General features: G+C 52.2%; 1 protein-coding gene across 1 annotated transcript; it reads right to left on the bottom strand.

Annotated features, from left to right (window-relative positions):
- Nucleotides 1–391: 391 nt before the first annotated feature.
- On the bottom strand, nucleotides 392–16988 carry IL27RA (interleukin 27 receptor subunit alpha; the record flags this gene model as incomplete). Its single annotated transcript, XM_080715389.1, is given in 17 exon segments — nucleotides 392–478; nucleotides 982–1022; nucleotides 1025–1163; nucleotides 1279–1372; nucleotides 1497–1590; nucleotides 2005–2130; nucleotides 3380–3538; nucleotides 3618–3719; nucleotides 6278–6466; nucleotides 6548–6731; nucleotides 9143–9216; nucleotides 9309–9468; nucleotides 12045–12202; nucleotides 12284–12441; nucleotides 15807–15935; nucleotides 15937–15982; nucleotides 16892–16988. Coding segments are annotated over 17 exon segments (2037 nt in total).
- Between the last annotated feature and the right edge of the window lie 697 nt (nucleotides 16989–17685).

The following is a 17685-nucleotide window of genomic DNA, read 5'->3' as shown; positions in this document are numbered from 1 at the left end:
TGTTAACGCTCTCGGACAGTGTGTGTGTGTGTGTGTGTGTGTGTGTGTGTGTGTGTGTGTGTGTGTGTGTGTGTGTGTTCATCAGCTCTTCTGGTGGGAAGTTAAGGGCTCAGGTCTGCTTGAATTGAGAGTAGAGATTCCGCCTAGAACAAAAAGACCAAGTCGCAATCGTCATGAAAACAAAGTTTATTTTCAGCCAGGCGCACACCTACAATGTCAGTACTTGGGAGGCTGAGACAGGAGGATTCCAGGTTGGAGACCAGGCTCAGCAACATGTTTCAAAATAAAAAATAAAATAGGGCTAGGGCGTAGCTCGGAGTTAGTCCCCTGAGTTCAATCCCCGGCACCACACACACAAAAGTTTATCTCTAACCCATGGAGCCACGCAGAGTCAGGCTCTGTCCACGGGGACACGGAACTCGGGCTCCATCCCACGCTGTCGCTCGGGGACGCCGCTGTGATCCACAGGCGCACAGGGCTTGGCTCCGGCCCATGCGGTCAGAGAGTCAGGCTCTGATCAGCGCAGCAACCGGTGATCCTTGCTCTGATCCGCACGGCATTCTGGGATGCAGTTTCCATCCCCCCCCCCCCCGCCCCCATCCTGCCTTTCGAGTATGGCCAGGCTGGATCTGGGCCCTGGGCACCCGGCCTGGATGGGTGCCCCCACCATGCTAGTTTCTGCTCTCCGTCCTCCTGCCCACGTTCTGAGGCTGAGAACTCTGTTCCTGGCTGTTGTAGCTGCAAGGGAGGCTGGGAGTGTGCCCAAACACGGCTCTGTTCCAGCAGAAAGACAGGCTTCAGGAAACAGCTGCTGCTCGGTTTCAGATGCATTCCCTTGTCTGTCAACCATGGCCTATGAGGCCAGACCTTGCCTCTAGGGGTCCTTCAATCTCAGCTCTTCCTGGCTGGACATTCAAAGGCAAGTGATTCCGCCTCTCTGAGCCTCCGTATAGTATCGTGGTCCATCAAGCCAAGGGCTGCCTTGGGGCAAGGCTCAGGCCAGAATCTGGGGCCTGGGGGGCACTCAGAAGGCCCAGCTCCTCCGGTGTGGGCAGGAAGTGTTTCTCATACCCAGAGTGAGGCGGGGCGGAGGCCTGGGGGGGCTCCATCTCCTCCACCTCCAGGAAGGGCAATTCCCCCAGGGGCTGAGCCTGGCTCACTTCCTGGGGAGAGAGGAGGCTGAAATCAGCCTCTACGGTCCATCCTGCCCACATCCCCCCCTTCCAGGATCTCCTAACCCCCCAGAAGGCTCCTCTGGGCCTTTTTTTTCTTCCTCACCGCTATGTGGGGCTGGCCAGAAATGCTGTTGGCAGGATCGGGAACCTTCTCCCAGACCCAGCGGGGCAACACCTTGTGCTGCAGGTGGACGCACCTGCAAACAGGTAAGACTCAGGCAGGGAATCCAGGTGGCCAGACGCCGCGTCCAGGCTGCACAGGTGCCCCAAGTTACAGACCCCTGGGCCTCGCCTTAATCGCCGTGCACCTGACAGCCTCACCTACACGCCATGGCTAGGTGCAGTCCACAGCCCATCAGGAGCAAAGCCCACAGGGTCAGGATGCCCGGCAGAACCTTCCACTTCAGGGTGTTGTCTGGTGGGGCAGAGAGCAGAGAACTTTTGGGGAGGAGGTAGGTAGGACTCACAGGAAGCGGGCCTTGGTGAGGGAGGTGGGTGGGGCTTTGAGTGGGTGGGGCTAAGAGTGTGGGCGGGGCTTGTGAGTCTTCAGGGTGAAACCGCCCTGGACACAATTTGCCTGAAAAGATGCAGCAGATTCATCTTTGATTTAGAAGAATCAAAATGTCACTCAGGCGTCAGCAGCGGCCACCTCCCCTGTGGGCTGGGGAGGCAGCTCTGGTACAGCACTTGTCTGGCATGCACCAGGCTCTGGGTTCATCTCCAGCGCCCCTCTCAATAATAATCCTTCCCCTAAATCAGAAGCCCAAGTAATGACTCCAGATGCCCTCTTCCCTAAAACAGAGAGGGCACGCCCACCCTAACCTCCTACCTGGTAGGTGCAGCCAGAGGCTGGGCCCGGGTGGACCCTGTCCCGCGGCAGTGGATGCGGTCACCCACAGCTCACAAGGACCCCAATGAAGGCCAGGCAGAGTGACAGTCCGGGTGCTGCTGCTTACTGAAGGACACACCAGAGAGGTTGGGAGATGACACCGACCCCACGGCCTTTGCACATGGTCTTTCCTCTGCAACTTTCTTCCCCAGGAACCCACATGGCTCTCTACATGTCTCTTTCAGGTCTTAGATTAAATGTCACCTCCTCTACTAGCCGGGCATGGTGTCACAGGCCTGTAATCCCAGCACTTGGGGGAGGCTGAGACAGAAAGACTGCAGGTTTGAGGCCAGCCCTGGCAACTTATGAAACCCTGTTTCAAAATTAAAAAAGGGCTAGGGCCAGGTGTCATGGCACACACTTGTAATCCCAGTACTTGGAAGGCGGAGACAGGAGGATCTCAGGTTCAAAGCCAGCTTCGGCAATGTAGGGGGGCTCTCAGGAACCTAATGAGACCCTGTTTCAAAATAAAGAAAGTGCCAGGCATGGTAGCGCACCCTTGTCATCCCAGTACTTGGGAGGCTGAGATAGGAGTACCTCAGGTTTGCGGACGGCCTCAGCTACCTGGTGAGGCCCTCCACAACTGAGACCCTGTTTCAAAATTGAGAATAAAAAATAGGGCCGGGAGCCAGGCGTGGTGGCGCACGCTTGTAATCCCAGCATTCGGGAGGCTGAGACAGGAGGATCGCGGTTCACGGACAGCCTCAGCTACTTAGTGAGGCCCTCTGCAACTCAATGAGACCCTGTTTCAAAATAAAGAATACAAAATTGGGCAGGGGGTGTAGCTCAGAGGTCAAATGCCTCTGGGTTCCATCCCAGACCCGCAAAAAAAAAAAAAAAAAAAAAATAGGGCTGGGGATGTAGCTCGGAGGTACAATGCCCCGGGGTTCCATCCCCAGTACCGCAAAAATAAATAAATAAAATAAAAAATAAAAATAGGGCTGAGGATGGAGCTTAGAGGTAGAATGCCCCTGGGTTCAATCTCCAGTACCAATAAGTAAATAAATAAATAAATAAATAATAGAAATGAGAGGGCTGGGGTTAGTAGTAGAAAAAAAAAAAAAGCCCTGCCACAGAACTTTGTAATCCTCTCATTTTCTGTCCCTAATTGAATGTGACAGGCATCTTTCAATGTCAATAAATATAGACTGCAGTCTTCACTTTTAATGGCCCACTGAGAGCCCATTCCAACTACAGCCACGATGGTTACTGTCCTCCGGGGAACGAATGGACGGCATGTCTCCATGGGCTGGGGTCAGGCTGGGGTGATGCCCGCTGGGACCCAGGACAGGAGGAGGCGGGAGGCGGAGCTCACCGTTCCTGCAGGCCAAGGGGCTGCTCCGGCTCAGAGCACACACAGTGTAGTGGGTCAGGTGGCCCCGGAGTTGCTGTCTTGGGACCTCTCCCCACGCTATGGCGGGGGTTCCTGGGGGTTCATCCTGGAGTCGCCAGAGTTCTGGTCCTGCAAGGGGCACTGGGGAGAAATCCCAGTGTGTCGAGGTCTGCGGGGCTCCCGGAAGCTGCTTTCCCCATCCTCCGGCCCTGTTTCTTACCTAGTTCCTCTTGAAAGCCCCAGACTGAAGTAGCAGGAGCCACGCCCCACGGAAAGACCGCTGTCACTGTGATCCGATAGGGAACCCCTCCTTCGAAACTGTCTGCATGGCAAAGGAACAGAAATCCCTTATTTATTTTATTTTTTGAGGGTCTGGGGTTGGAACCCAGGGGCATATGACCTCCCAGCTACACCCCCTGCCCTGTTTTTTTATTATTTGAGACAGGGTCTCACTAAGTTGCGGAGGACCTCACTAAGTAGCTGAGGCTGTCCACGAACCGCGATCCTCCTGTCTCAGCCTCCCGAATGCTGGGATTACAAGCGTGCGCCAGCCACCACGCCCGGCTAACAGAAACCCTTTAAATTTGACTCTCAGCCGGGCGTGGTGGTGCACGCTTGTAATCACAGTACTCGAGAGGCTGAAGCAGGAGGATTGCAGGTTCTTGGCCAGCCTCAGCTACTTAGTGAGGCTCTCCACAACTTAGTGAGACCCTGTTTCAAAATAAAGAATAAAAAATAGGACTGGGGGTATAGCTCAGAGGTAGAAGGCCTCTGGGTTTAATCCCTGTCACTTCACACACACACAAAATAGGGCTGGGGGTGTAGTTCAGAGGTAGAATGCTCTGGGTTCAATCCCCAGTACCAATAAATAAATATAAATTTATATTTTTTTGAAATAGCTATTTACTGTTTCAAAATAAAGAATAAAAATAGGGCTACAGGTGTAGCTTGGCGGTAGACTGCCCCTGGGCTCAATCTTCAGCACAGAAAAAATATTAATAATAGCCAGGCGTGGTGGCGCATGCTTGTAATTTCAGCATTTGGGAGGCTGAGACTGGAGGATCGCGGTTCGCGGACAGCCTCAGCTACTTAGTGAGGCCCTCTGCAACTCAGTGAGACCCGGTTTCAAAATAATGAATAAAAAATAGAAGCTGGGCATGGTGGCACACGCTTGTAGAGTTCCTCTGGGTTCCATCCCCAGTACCAAAAAAAAAAAGAATAAAAAATAGGGCAGGGATGGAGCTTGGAGGTTGAATGCCCCTGAGTTCCATCCCCAGACCTGAACACACACAAAATAATAATAATGATAATAATAATAACAACAATAATAAAATAAGACCGGGCGTGGTGGCACACGTTTGTAATCCCAGCATTTGGAATGGCTGAGACAGGAGGATCATGGTGGACAGCCTCAGCTCCTACTTAGTGAGGCCCTTTGCAACTCAGTGAGACGCTGTTTCAAAATAAAGAATAAAGCTGAGCGTGGTGGCGCAAGCTTGTAGTCCCAGCATTTGGGAGGCTGAGACCTGAGGATCGCGGTTCGCGGACAGCCTCAGCTACTTAGTGAGGCCCTCTGCAACTCCGTTAAGACTCGGTTTCAAAATAAAGAATAAAAAATAGGGAAATGGGGTGTGGCTCAGAGGTCGAATGTCCCTGGGTTCCATCCCCAGACTCCCAAAAAAAAAAAAAAAAAAAAAAGAATAAAAGATACGGCTGGGGGTGTAGTTTGGAGGTAGAATTCCCCTGGATTCCAGCCCCAGTACTGCAAAATAAAGGGGGACTGGGAGTAACTCAGAGGTGGAATGCCTCTGGGTTCAATTTCCAGTACTCTCCCAAGACAAACAAATAAACAAGACCAGAATGTTCTCTGGCCCTGGGTTAGATAGATCCCAAGATCACCACCAAAAAAAAAAAAAAAAGTTTCTCACGATGAACAATTGAGTTCAGTTCCGCTGCAAAACTCTGGGGGCAGCAGAGAGCACAGCAAAGGCACTTTCCCGCAGGGCCTGAGCCAGAGGAGCTGAATAAACCTCTTTTTTTCCAGGTGGGGGCACACTGGGAATTGAACTCAGGGACATTCTACCTCTGAGCTACATACCCAGCCGTATTTTATATTTTTATTTTGAAATAGGGTCTTTCCAGGTGAGGTGGTACGTGACTGTTATCCCGGTACTTGGGAGGCTGAGACAGGAGGATCGCAGATTCAAAGCCAGCCTCAGCAACTTAGTGAGGCTCTCAGCAACCTAGTAAGATCCTGTTTCTAAACAAAAAAATAAAAGCCAGGTGTGGTGGCCCACGCTTGTAATCCCAGCATTTGGGAGGCTGAGACCGGAGGATAGAGGTTCGGGGACAGCCTCAGCTACTTAGTGAGGTCCTAGGCAACTTAGTGAGACCCTGTCTCAAAATAAAGAATAAAAAATAGGGCAGGGGGGTATATCTCAGAAGTAGAATGCCCCTGGGTTTGATCCTCAGTAACACACACACACACACACACACACACACACACACAAAGTAAATAAATAAAAAATAAAAAATAAAAATAAGGTTGAGGGTGTAGCTCAAAGGTAGAATGCTCCTGGGTTTAATCCTCACTCAGTACCACGAGGAGGAGGAGGAGGAGGAGGAGGAGGAGGAGGAGGAGGAGGAGGAGGAGGAGGAGGAGGAAAGGTCTCACTGAGTTCCTGAGAGTCTCACAAAGTCGCTGAGGCTGGCCTCAAACCTGTAATTCTCCTATCTCGGCCTCCCAAGTACTGGGATTACAGGTGTGCACCACTACACCCAGCATAAGTCTCTTTTCTTTCTAGGTACCCAGCCTCTGGTGTTCTGTTGAAACAGCAGAAACTGGACGAATACAGAAGGGGCGCAGGCCCGGGGCCTCACCTGGCAACAGGGCGCTAAGGTTCCCTGGCGGAAGCCGCACCCAGCTGAGGTCCTCCGGGCGCTGTCCGTCCGGAGCCCAGTCCACCACGTACGCCCAGGGCTCCGCGTCCCCCCGCTGCCAGGCCACCCGCAGCGCGGTGCTCCCGGCCACGCTGCGGACCTCGGGGTGGCGGGGCGCAGAGTCCGGAGCTAGGGGTTGGGGAGGAGTCTTGGCTACTCAGGAAGCCGAGTGGGGGCAGCTCGGAGGGCAGGCGGCTCGTGATCTCTTACCCACGCAGACCAAAGAGAAGTTAGCCGGCGGCTCCCAGCTCGTGGCGTGGACGGCAGACACCCCGGCCCACTCTGCCCAGGCGGGGACGGGGCACGAGCAGCAGGGCACCCCGGCCCGCAGCAGGCGCCTCTCTCCAGCCCAGAACCGCACGCCGTAGCTCACGGGCACGCAGGACGCGGGGGCCTGGGCGACAGGGAGGGGGTTAATGCCTCCCTGTACCGGGCACCTACTATGCTTTATTTATTTATTTATTTATTTATTTATTTATTTATTTATTTTTGTGGGTCTGGGGATGGAACCCAGGGGCATTTGACTTCCGAGCTACACACCCTGACCTGTTTTTTTAATTCTTTATTTTGAAACAGGGCCTCACTAAGTAGCTGAGGCTGTCTGTGAATCGCCATCCTCTGGTTTCAGCCTCCCAAATGCTGGGATTACAAGCGTGCGTCACCACGCCCGGCTTCTATGCTTTATTTATTTATTTTTATTTTTTTTTGGTACTGGGGATGGAACCTAGGGACATTCTACCTCAAAGCTACACCTCCAGACCTTTTTTTTTTTTTTTTTTTTTTTTGGCACAATACTAGGGATAAAACCCAGGGGTAAGCCGGGCGTGGTGGCACACGCCTGTAATCCCTGCGCATGGGAGGCTGAGACAGGAGGATCGCACAGGTTCGAAGCCAGCCTCGGCTACTTAGTGAGGCTCTCAGCAACTTTGTGAGACTCTGTTTCCAAATAAAATATTAAAAAAGGGCTGGGAGTATAGCCCAGAGGTGGAAAGCCCCTGGGTTCCACCCCCAGTACCACCAAAAAAAAAAAAAGAAACCCAGGGGGTATTCTTCCTCCGAGCTACACCCTCAGCCCAATTTTATTTTTATTTTGAAACAGAGTCTTGCTATAATGAGAGGCTCACTACCACGCCTGGCCAGAATGTGTGTTCTGAAGCCTCCTATGTCCATTAGGTTAGGCTTGTTCAAATGTTCAAATGTAGAACTCCACTTGTGTTTAATCTTACAGAATTATTGAGAAAAGGAAGTGTTAAAATCTCCCACAATATAGCCGGGTGTGGCGGCACACACCTACAATCCCAGTACTTGGAAGGCTGAGACAGGAGGACCACAGGTCTGAGGCCATCCTGGGCAATGTAATGAGATTCTCAGCAAACTAGCAAGATCCTGTTTCAAAACAAAAAAATAAGTTGGGTCAGTGGTATTCACTTTAGTCTCAATATTTGGGAGGCTGAGACAGAGGATTACAGGTTTGTGGCCAGCCTCAGCTACTCAGTGAGGCCCTCTATAGCTTAGTGAAAGCTTGTTTTAAAATAAAATAATAGCCATGCGTGAGTGGTGCAACTTGTAATCCCAGCACTTGGGAGGCTGAGACAGGAGGATCGCACGGGTTCGAAGCCAGCCTCAGCTACTTAGTGAGGCTCTCAGCAACTTAGTGAAACCCTGTTTCCAAATAAAGTATAAACCATAGGTCTGGTAGTATATCCCGGAGGTGGTAGACGCCTGTAATTCCAGTACTTGGAAGGCTGAGACAGGAAGATCAAAGGTTCAAGGACAACCTCAGCAAGTAGTGAGACTCACATCAACCCAGCAAGACCCTGTTTCAAAATAAAAATTAAATAGGGTTAGGGAGCCGGGGCTGGTGGTGCATGCTCCTAATCTCAGTTTAGGAGGCTGAGACAGGAGGATCGCAGTTCGCAGACAGCCTTAGCTACTTAGTGAGGCCCTTTGCAACACAGTGGGACCCTGTTTCAAAAATAAAGAATAGCCAGGTGTGGTGGCGCAGGATTGTCATCCCCGCGCTTGGGAGGCGGAGACAGGAGGATCGCGCAGGTTCGAAGCCAGCCTCACTGGCTTAAGAGACCCTGTTTCCAAATAAAAATATAAAATAGCTCTGGGAGTGTAGCCCAGAGGTAGAAGGGTTCCATCCCCAGTACCATAAAAAAAAAAAAAAGAATTAAAAATAGGGCTGGGAGTGTAGCTCGGAGGTAGGATGCCCCTGGGTTCCATCCTCAGTACCGCAAAAAATAAAAGAAAAAATAAAAATAAGCCGGGTGTGGTGGCACACGCTTGTAATCCCCGTGCTTGGGAGGTGGAGACAGGAGGGCTGTGCTGGCTTAAGAGACCCCGTTTCCAAAATTAAAAAAAAAAGGATCTGGGAGTGTAGCCCAGAGGTAGAAGGGCTTCCAGGAACCCCAGTACCACCAAATAAATAAATAAATAATAAATAAATAAAAATAAAATAAAATAGGAGGCAATCCCAGCGCTTGGGAGGCTAAGACAGGAGGATTGCAGGTTTGCAGCCAGCCTCAGCAACTTAGTGAGACCCTTTTTAAAAATAAAGAATAAAAGAGGGCTGGAGGTGTAACTCAGAGGTTGAATGTCCCTGGGTTAATTCCCCAGACTTAAAAAAAAAAAAAAAAAGCAACAGTAGCCACCCTGCCCAGAACAGGGCAGGACCCTCTGAGCATCTTTTCCCTGCGTCTTCCAAGGAACCTGAAGGGGGCAGCAGAGGGAAGTCTGTGCGGTTCCCAGCACTGTTACTTGGAGGCTTCCTGACCCCCACTCCCACCCCCGCCCGCTTACCTTCCACAGAAGCAGGAGATCCTGCCTGGCCCCCGACTCACAGAAGTTCCCGGACACCCACACATCTTTAGGAGCTGGCAAAGAGGAGGCAAAGAGACAGGTGGGAGACAACGAAGGGATGTGATTGGCCAGATTTCCAGGAAGGGCCAAGTGTGGGGCCACTCACCAGGGGCCACTGTCTGGAAGGACAGAATGGGGCTCCATTCCCCCCACAGATCTTCCTCAGCCTCCACTCGGCAGTGACCCCGCAGCTTATAGCGAGTGGCTGGCTCCAGGTCCTGCATCACAATTGGGCTCAAGGGCACGGTCTTTAGCGCGGGCTCCAGCTGGAGGAGAGACGTCAGCCGTGGGTCAGGGACTGAGTTGGGCACATCTGAATATGTATCAGCCTGAACAGTCCCGTGTGGGCTCTTCAGTTTTAACACTGATAAAAGTACTTCCCAGTAAGAAAAGGCTGAGGCAGGAGGATTGCAGGTTCAAGGCCAGCCTCGGCAACTTAGCGAGACCCTTAGTAAGACTTTATTTCAAAATAAAAAATAGCCGGGCTTGTAATCCCCGCGCCTGGGAGGCTGAGACAGGAGGATCGCACAGGTTGGAAGCCAGCCTCAGCTACTTAGTGAGGCTCTCAGCAACTTAGAGACCCTGTTTCCAAATAAAGTATAAAAATAGGTCTGGGAGGATAGCCTGGAGGTAGAAAAGCCCCTGGGTTCCATCTCCAGTAGCACAAAAATAATAAATAAATAATTAACAAATGAGTGCTGGGGTGTAGCTCAGAGACAGAAGGTTCCTAGGTTCAACCCCAAGCCCCCCCCCAAAAAAAAATCTGTATAGTCTAAGACAGAAAAGTTAGTCATTCTGTGTGCTAGGTGTAGTTGGAGTTCTAGTGTTATCCCCCACACCTGTGTGTGTGGAGGGGGTGCTGGAGATTGAACCCAGGAGCGTTCTATCTGATCTCTCAGCCTTACTTATTTTTTAGGAGCAGGGTCTTGCTGAGTTCCTGAGGCTGATCTCGAAATGATCTTCCTGTCTCAGCCTCCCAAGTACTGGGATTCCAGGAGTGCTCCACCAAGTACTGGGATTCCAGGAGTGCTCCACCAAGAACTGGGATTCCAGGAGTGCTCCACCAAGTACTGGGTTTCCAGGAGTGCTCCACCAAGAACTGGGATTCCAGGAGTGCTCCACCAAGTACTGGGTTTCCAGGAGTGCTCCACCAAGAACTGGGATTCCAGGAGTGCTCCACCAAGTACTGGGATTCCAGGAGTGCTCCACCAAGTACTGGGATTCCAGGAGTGCTCCACCAAGTACTGGGATTCCAGGAGTGCTCCACCACGCCCAGCTTGTATTATCCTCATTGTATAGGTGAGAAGATTGAGACCCAGAAGGGGAAAGTGACTTGCCCAAGATCACAGACGTAGCTAAACGCTGGGGCTGAGGTTGGCACTCAGGCTGTCAGACTGCAAAGTCTACGTTGCATAGTTGCTCTGAATCACATGAAAAATCGCAAAGGGTGTGGTGGCGCACGCTTGTAATCCTAGTACCTGGGAGGCTGAGACCGGAGGATCTGGGTTCACAGCCAGCCTCAGCGACTCGGTGAGGCCCTGTTTCAAAATAAAGAATAAAAAGTCAGGCTGGGGGACTTCCAGGAAGATGGCGACGGAGAAAAGCGGGGCTTATGAGCCCCGCTAACAACCAATCTCTATTACCACAAAATCAGCGCCTTTCATTGCCAGAAAACACCATCAGCAGAGAAACAAAAAATGTAATTACAAGGGACAGAGAAAAAGAGGGCTGGAAAAATGAGACACCAGAAAGAAACCAGATCGCAGTGCTGCGGCCAGAGCCGCGGCGCGAAGCGGCGGGCGCCATCTTCCCTTGCAGCACCAGGCTCCAGAGAGGAGGGGGACTCAGAACGGAGCTCAGAGCCACAGAGGAGACACGCTGGCCTCACGCCCGAGAACGCAGCAACAGCGCCTTACTGCCGGTGGCAGCGCCGAGTTCACCTGACGGCACCAGACCAACGCACTCAACAGCCCACCAGGGTCCAGAGAGGAGCAGCAGACAGCGAGCTGAGGTGAGCCGCTGCAGATCAGCCGGGCGGAATTCGGCAGATTTTTCGGTGCAGGGAGCGTCTAAAGCTCCCAGGAGTTGGGTTCAGCGCACCCTGCAGGGACTCAGAGCAGAGCTCAAAAACAGAGAAGAAACACGCCAGGCTGAGGGCGAGGGCGTGGCAGCGGCGCCATATTGCCACTGGAGGCAGCAGCAGCGAATTCACCGAGTCCACTACAGCTCCATCTGCGCACTCAACAACATGCACCAATAAAAAAAAAGAGGAAAAAAAAAAAAGTCAGGCTGGGCATGTAGCTTGGAGATAGAATGTCCCTGGGTTCAATCCCCAGGACCACAAAAAAGAAAAAGAGAAAAAGAAAAATTGCAAATGTAGGAACTCTGCTGTGTGTGTGTGGAGGGGGGGGGGTACTAAGGATTGAACCCAAGGGCCTTCTACCTCCAAGCTACACCTCCAGCCCTATTTTTTTTTTTTTTTTTTTTTTTTTGCGGGTCTGGGAATGGAACCCAGGGTCATTCGACCTCTGAGCTACACCCCCTGCTCTATTTTTTTTTTCTTTATTTTGAAACCGGGTCTCACTGAGTTGCAGAGGGCCTCACTAAGTAGCTAAGGCTGTCCGTGAACCGCGATTCTCCGGTCTCAGCCTCCCAAAGGCTGCAATTACAAGTGTGTGCCACCACGCCCAGCTAAGAAAAAAGGAAATATTTTGTGTAAGGACATCCATGCAGGCTTTCCTGCAGGACTCAGGGAGTCCTGGGCCAAGGCTTCAATCGGAACGACAGCCCAGATCTGGCTCTGGACAGGGCAGGGAGAAAGCACCCTCCCCCCGCTACTCACTGGGGTCCAGGAGGCCTCCTGGCATCTCTGATAGTAGAACTGGCAGATCAGAACTTTATGGGGCGGCCACGTGGGTGGTGACCACTCGACCGTGGCCTCCAGCGGCTCGTCTTCTGGTAAGTCCACATCAGGGTGCAGCCTGGGGGCATCCGGCTTCACTGGGGGGAGTGGGAGGGCCGTGAGCAGGGTTCCCCAGGACCACCCCCCTCACAGAGCGGCCCGCTCTCCCACCACAGTACTTCGAGTTTCCAGATTCACAGAGACAGGAGGCCAGAGGAGGCAGCCCGCTGTGGTCCCCCAGATGAGGAGTCTGTCAAACACGGTGAGCCTTTCTCGAGAGATCACCACCCAGCTCTGCCCGGCAGGCACCTCCACGGTCTGGATTCTGTCGGAACGGCTGCGAAGAGAGATGGAGCCTGAGGACGCGGGCACATGCCCAGAACCCCGTGTCCAACAGCCCTCTACAGGGACAGTGGCTGCGGCCGCTCTGCGCGGGTTCAAAGCCCGGCTCCGCGGCTTCAGAGCTGTGTCCTAGAGGAACTGACTGAACGTCTCTGTGCCTCAGCTGAAGGCGATCAAAGTACATGATGAGCGGGGTGCCGTGGTGCATGCCTGTAACTCAGATGTTCCAGAGGCTCAGGCAGGAAGATCGCAGGTTCAAGGCCAGCCTGAGTCACTTAGTGAGGCCCTGCCTCTAAATAAATAAATAAATAAATAAATAAATAAATAAATAAATAAATAAATAAGGTGGTATTATACAGTGGTAGAGCCCCTGGATTAAATCCCCAGTACCACCAAAAAAGGGGGGGCATACACCACAAGAGTAACACAGGAGGGAACGAAGGAGACCGTGAATAATTATAAACAGGGCTGGGTACATGATACACACAGCCCCAATTATGATGGTTCATTTTTTTTCCAATTTTTCCAATTATTTTGTGTAGTACTGAGGATTAAACCCAGGAGCCTCCTACCTCTGGCCTACACTTCCAGCCATATTTTATTCTTTATTTCGAAACAGGGCCTCACTGAGTTTTACAGGGCCTCCCATGTTGCTGAGGCTGGCTATGAACCGTGATCCTCCTGGCTCAGCCTCCCAGGTACTAGGATTACAAGCGTGTGCCGCCCCGCCTGATGTGATTTTCCAATTTTATGATACTGAAGAAGTTATTTGCATTAATAGGAGAAGCTGTATTTTAAGCTGGGCACACGCTTGTCATCCCAGCATTTGGGAGGCTGAGACGGGAGGATCGTGGTTCGCGGCCAGCCTCAGCTACTTAGTGAGGCTCTTTGCAACTCAGTGAGACCCTGTTTCAAAATAAAGAATAAAAAATAGGGCTAGGGGTAGAATAGCTCGGAGGTAGAATGCCCCTGAGTTCTATCCCTAGTACACCAAAAAAAAAAAAAAAAAAAAAGAAAAGGAAAAAAGCTGGGCATGGGGCGTGGTGGCGCATGCTTGTAATCCCCGCACTTGGGAGGCTGAGACAGGAGGTTCGAAGCCAGCCTCAGCTACTTAGTGAGGCTCTCAGCAACATAGTGAGACCCTGTTTCCAAATAAAAATATAAAAAATAGGTATCTGGGGGTGTAGCCCGGAGATAGAAGGGCTTCCAGAAACCTCAGTACCACCAAAAAAAAAAAAAAGAGAATGGTCCCATTCCTGTTACACACACACACACACACACACACACACACACACACACTCCAGACCCTTTTTTACTCTTCCCTCAGCCCAGGTGAAATTAAGAGTGTCCAGGTGTGATTATCATGAAGGAACATAGGTATTTCCTTTGTACCCTGGGTCCCATGAGGGCTGGGCTTTTGACTCACACACATCTCTCTCTGTCTCTGTCTCCTCTTTTCTCTCTCTCTCTTTCTGTGTGTGTGTAGTACTGCTGATGGAACCCAGGAGCATTCTACTTTTGAGTTACACCCCAGCACTACTTTATTTATTTATTTATTTATTTATTTATTTATTTATTGCAGTCCTGGGGATGGAACCCAGAGGCGTTCTACCTCCCATGTACACCCCCAGTCCTACTTCTTTTATTCACTAAGTAGCTGAGGCCTTTGGCAAACCTGCAATCCACTCTTCTCAGCTTCCCAGGTTTGGGGACTACAAGTGTGAGCCACCAAGTCCAGTTTTATTTTATTTTTCCTTTTGAAATAGGATTTGTTTGTTCGTTTGATTTTTGCGTTACCAGGGATGGAACCCAGGGGCATTGTACTTCTGAGCTATACCCCGAGCCCTATTTTTTAGTCTTTTTATTTTATTTTATTTTTTAAATTTTATTTATTTATTTATTTGGTGGTACTGGGGTTCCTGGAAACCCTTCTACCGCTGGGCTACACTCCCAGACCTATTTTACATATATTTTTTAAAATTTGGAAACAGGGTCTCTTAAGCCAGTGAGGCTGGCTTCAAACCAGCATGATCCTCCTGTCTCTGCCTCCCAAGCGCGGGGATTACAAGCGTGTGCCACCATGCCCGGGCTATTTTTTTATTTTTTATATTTATTTATTTATTTATTTTTGCGGTACTGGGAATGAAACCCAGGGGCATTCTATCTCCAAGCTACAGTCCCTGCCCTTTTTTTTTTATTCCTTATTTATTTATTTATTTTTGCGGGTCTGGGGATGGAAGCCAGGGGCATTTGACCTCCGAGCTACACCCCCTACCCTGTTTTTTATTCTTTATTTTGAAACAGGGTCTCACTAAGTTGTGGAGGGCCTCACTAAGTAGCTGAGGCTGTCCGCGAACCGCGATCCTCTAGTCTCAGCCTCCCGTATGCTGGGATTACAAGCGTGCGCCACCACGCCCGGCTTTGTCTTTGAACCTTTGATTCTTCTGCCTCAGCTTCCCAAATTTTGGGATTATAAACTTGTGCCACCGAGCCTGATTTTGGTTTATCTCTTTACTGGGGCAATTTGGAGCACCAGATGTGTGTGTGCATGTGTGCGTGCGTGCGTGCGTGTGCGTGCGTGTGTGTGTGACTGGGGATGAAACCCAGGTGCGTTCTACCTCCAAACTACACCTCCAGCCCTATTTTTTATTCTTTATTTTGAAACAGGGTCTCACTGAGTTGCAAAGGTCCTCACTATCTCCTGGATCTGTGGGCCTCACCTTGTAGCTGAGGTCGACTGCAAACCACAGTCCTCCATCTCAGCCTCCCAACTGCGGGATTACAAGCGTGTGTCACCTCGCCCAGCTACCTTGGACATTTTCTTTTCTTTCTTTCTTTTTTCTTTCCCTCTTTCTCTTTTTCTTTCTTTCTTTTCTTTTTTCTTGTGTGTGTGGTACTGGGGATGGAACCCAAGGGCATTCTAACTCTGAGTTACACCCCAGCCCTACTTTTTATTTTTTAGTTTGAAACAAGGTCTCCTGAGTTACAAAGGGCCTCAAGGGCCTCACTATCCCCTGCATCTTTTCCTTTCTTTCTTTTTTTTTTTTTTTTTTTTTTTTTTTGTGGTCCTAGGGATGGAACCCAGGGGCTTTCTACCTCTGGGCTACACTCCCAGACCTATTTTATATTTTATTTGGAAACAGGGTCTCACTAAGTTGCTGAGAGCCTCACTAAGTAGCTGAGGCTGGCTTCGAACCTGCGCGATCCTCCTGTCTCAGCCTCCCAAGCGCGGGATTACAAGCGTGCCCACCACGCCCGGCATCCCCTGGACCTTTTCAATCAGAGCAGGCTGGGACTCGCCGGTGAGCACCTCCGACCACCCCGGTGCCTCAGTTTCCCCAACCAGCCCAGGGTACTTACTACTTCTGACTCTGGAAGTGAAGCACAGAGGGAGGTTCCAGGTCCCCAAGAAGTGTCCACGAGCAGTTCAAGTTCCCCAAAGGTCCAGCTCCGTGGCATTGCAGCAGCCCCGGGCTGCCTGCAGAGGGGCAGAGGGTCCCAAGGAGGGTCCCAAGGAGGGGTCAGGCTCGAGCCACCTGCACACCCCACACTGAACTCTCCCAGACTTTTTTGTATTTTTTTATTTGTGTGTGGGTAAGTTTGGGGATGGAACCCAGGGCCATTCGACCTCCGAGCTACACCCCCTGTCCTATTTTTTATTCTTTATTTTGAAACAGGGTCTCACTGAGTTGCAGAGGGCCTCACTAAGTAGCTGAGGCTGTCCGCAAACCGCAATTCTCCTGTCTCAGCCTCCCGAATGCTGGGACTACAAGCGTGTGCCACCACGCCCGGCTCATGTATTTCTTTTTGAATTCATGGTAATTCTGTATCTGAGTGACACCCTGCCCTATTTTATTTATTTATTTATTTACTTACTTACTCTTTTTTGTGGTACTAGGGGTAGAACCCAGGGGCATTCTACCTCTGAGCTACACTCCCAGCCCTATTTTATTTTTTATTCTTTATTTCAAAACAATGTCTCACTAAGTTGAATTCGGCCTCAGTAAGTAGCTGAGGCTGGCCGTGAACCTGGGATCCTTCTGTCTCAGCCTCCCAAGTACTGGGATTACAAGCGTGCGCCACCACGCCTGGCCTCCTATTTTAATTTTTCTGTCTCGCTAAGTTGCTGGGGCTGGTCTTGAACATGCCATCCTCCTGTCTCAGCTTCCCTTGTACTGGGATGACAGCCACGCGCCACCACGCCTGGCTCTCCCAGATTTCTGACCAGGTCCCTAACGTTTGGGGGTCCCTAACGGAAACGAGTGTCCGCCAGGGGACGCTGGGCACCAGCCCAGGCTCTGGGCACAGGCTTCTGGGCACATCCTCTGGCAACCACATCCTGTCGTCACCCCAAGAGCTGGGAGCCCGGCCCGGCCGCGTTCCCGCCCGTCGCGCCCCCTCCCCAACGGCAGCCTGCGGTGACCCGGCGCCCACGCCCTGCTCACCCTGGGGACAGCTCCGGGGCGCCGGCAGGAACAGCGCGGACAGCAGGAGGGCCAGCTCCGGCCCAGGCCAGAAGGGGACAGCCCGGGCCCCCCGCATGCTCCCCTGGGGCCGCGCGGCTGGCTCTGGGCTGGGGCGGCCACCCCGCGGGAGGCGGGACGGAAGCCGCCGCCCCCGCGCCCGGCTGGGCACGCCCCTCCCCCGCGGAAAGTCCCTGCTCGAGCAGCTCAGGGGCTGGAGGAGGGGGTGGGGCGGCAGGGGCTTCTAGGGGGCGAGCTCCGTGGTCACCTGCACCCCCCGCCCCGGCCAGGTCCCCCTCTGGCAATGAGACACACGCAAGTCCTTTGGACCTTTTATTCCTGGGGTTGTGGAAGGCTCCGATGGCTCGCAGGCCTCCCATCCAGCTTCGGAGGGAGCCTGCCCCCCCACCCCTTCCCACGCCAGGCTCCCTGGGGTCGGCCCTGGAGCTGGGCCCCGAGAGGGGCTGAGAGGCAGAGAAAGGGCGCGGGCAAAGCTTGCAAAGGTCCAGGACACCCTTTGAACTGGTCAGGAACCAGCCTCAGTGAGTGGAGCAGGGGGCTCCAGTGCCCAGTTCCCTAGGGCAGGGACACAGTCTTGTGGCTAGGGGCATGGTTTGAGCCAGGGGTGGCCAGGAAGGAAGGCTGGGGGTGTCCGTGCAGGCCAGGCAGGGCCACAGCTGCTTGGTGACACAGGTCAGGATAGGCTGGTCAGAGTGCGTTTGAGGGTGGGGCAAGGGCGCCATGCCTGGGGAGCGGAGGGCAGGTGGCCAGTCGGA

Source organism: Muscardinus avellanarius (genome assembly GCF_963383645.1).
Source record: "Muscardinus avellanarius genome assembly, chromosome: 18".
Taxonomy (NCBI): Eukaryota; Metazoa; Chordata; class Mammalia; order Rodentia; family Gliridae; genus Muscardinus; species Muscardinus avellanarius.
The sequence above is the reverse complement of the archived record's forward strand: the minus strand, read 5'-3'. Positions and strand labels throughout refer to the sequence as shown.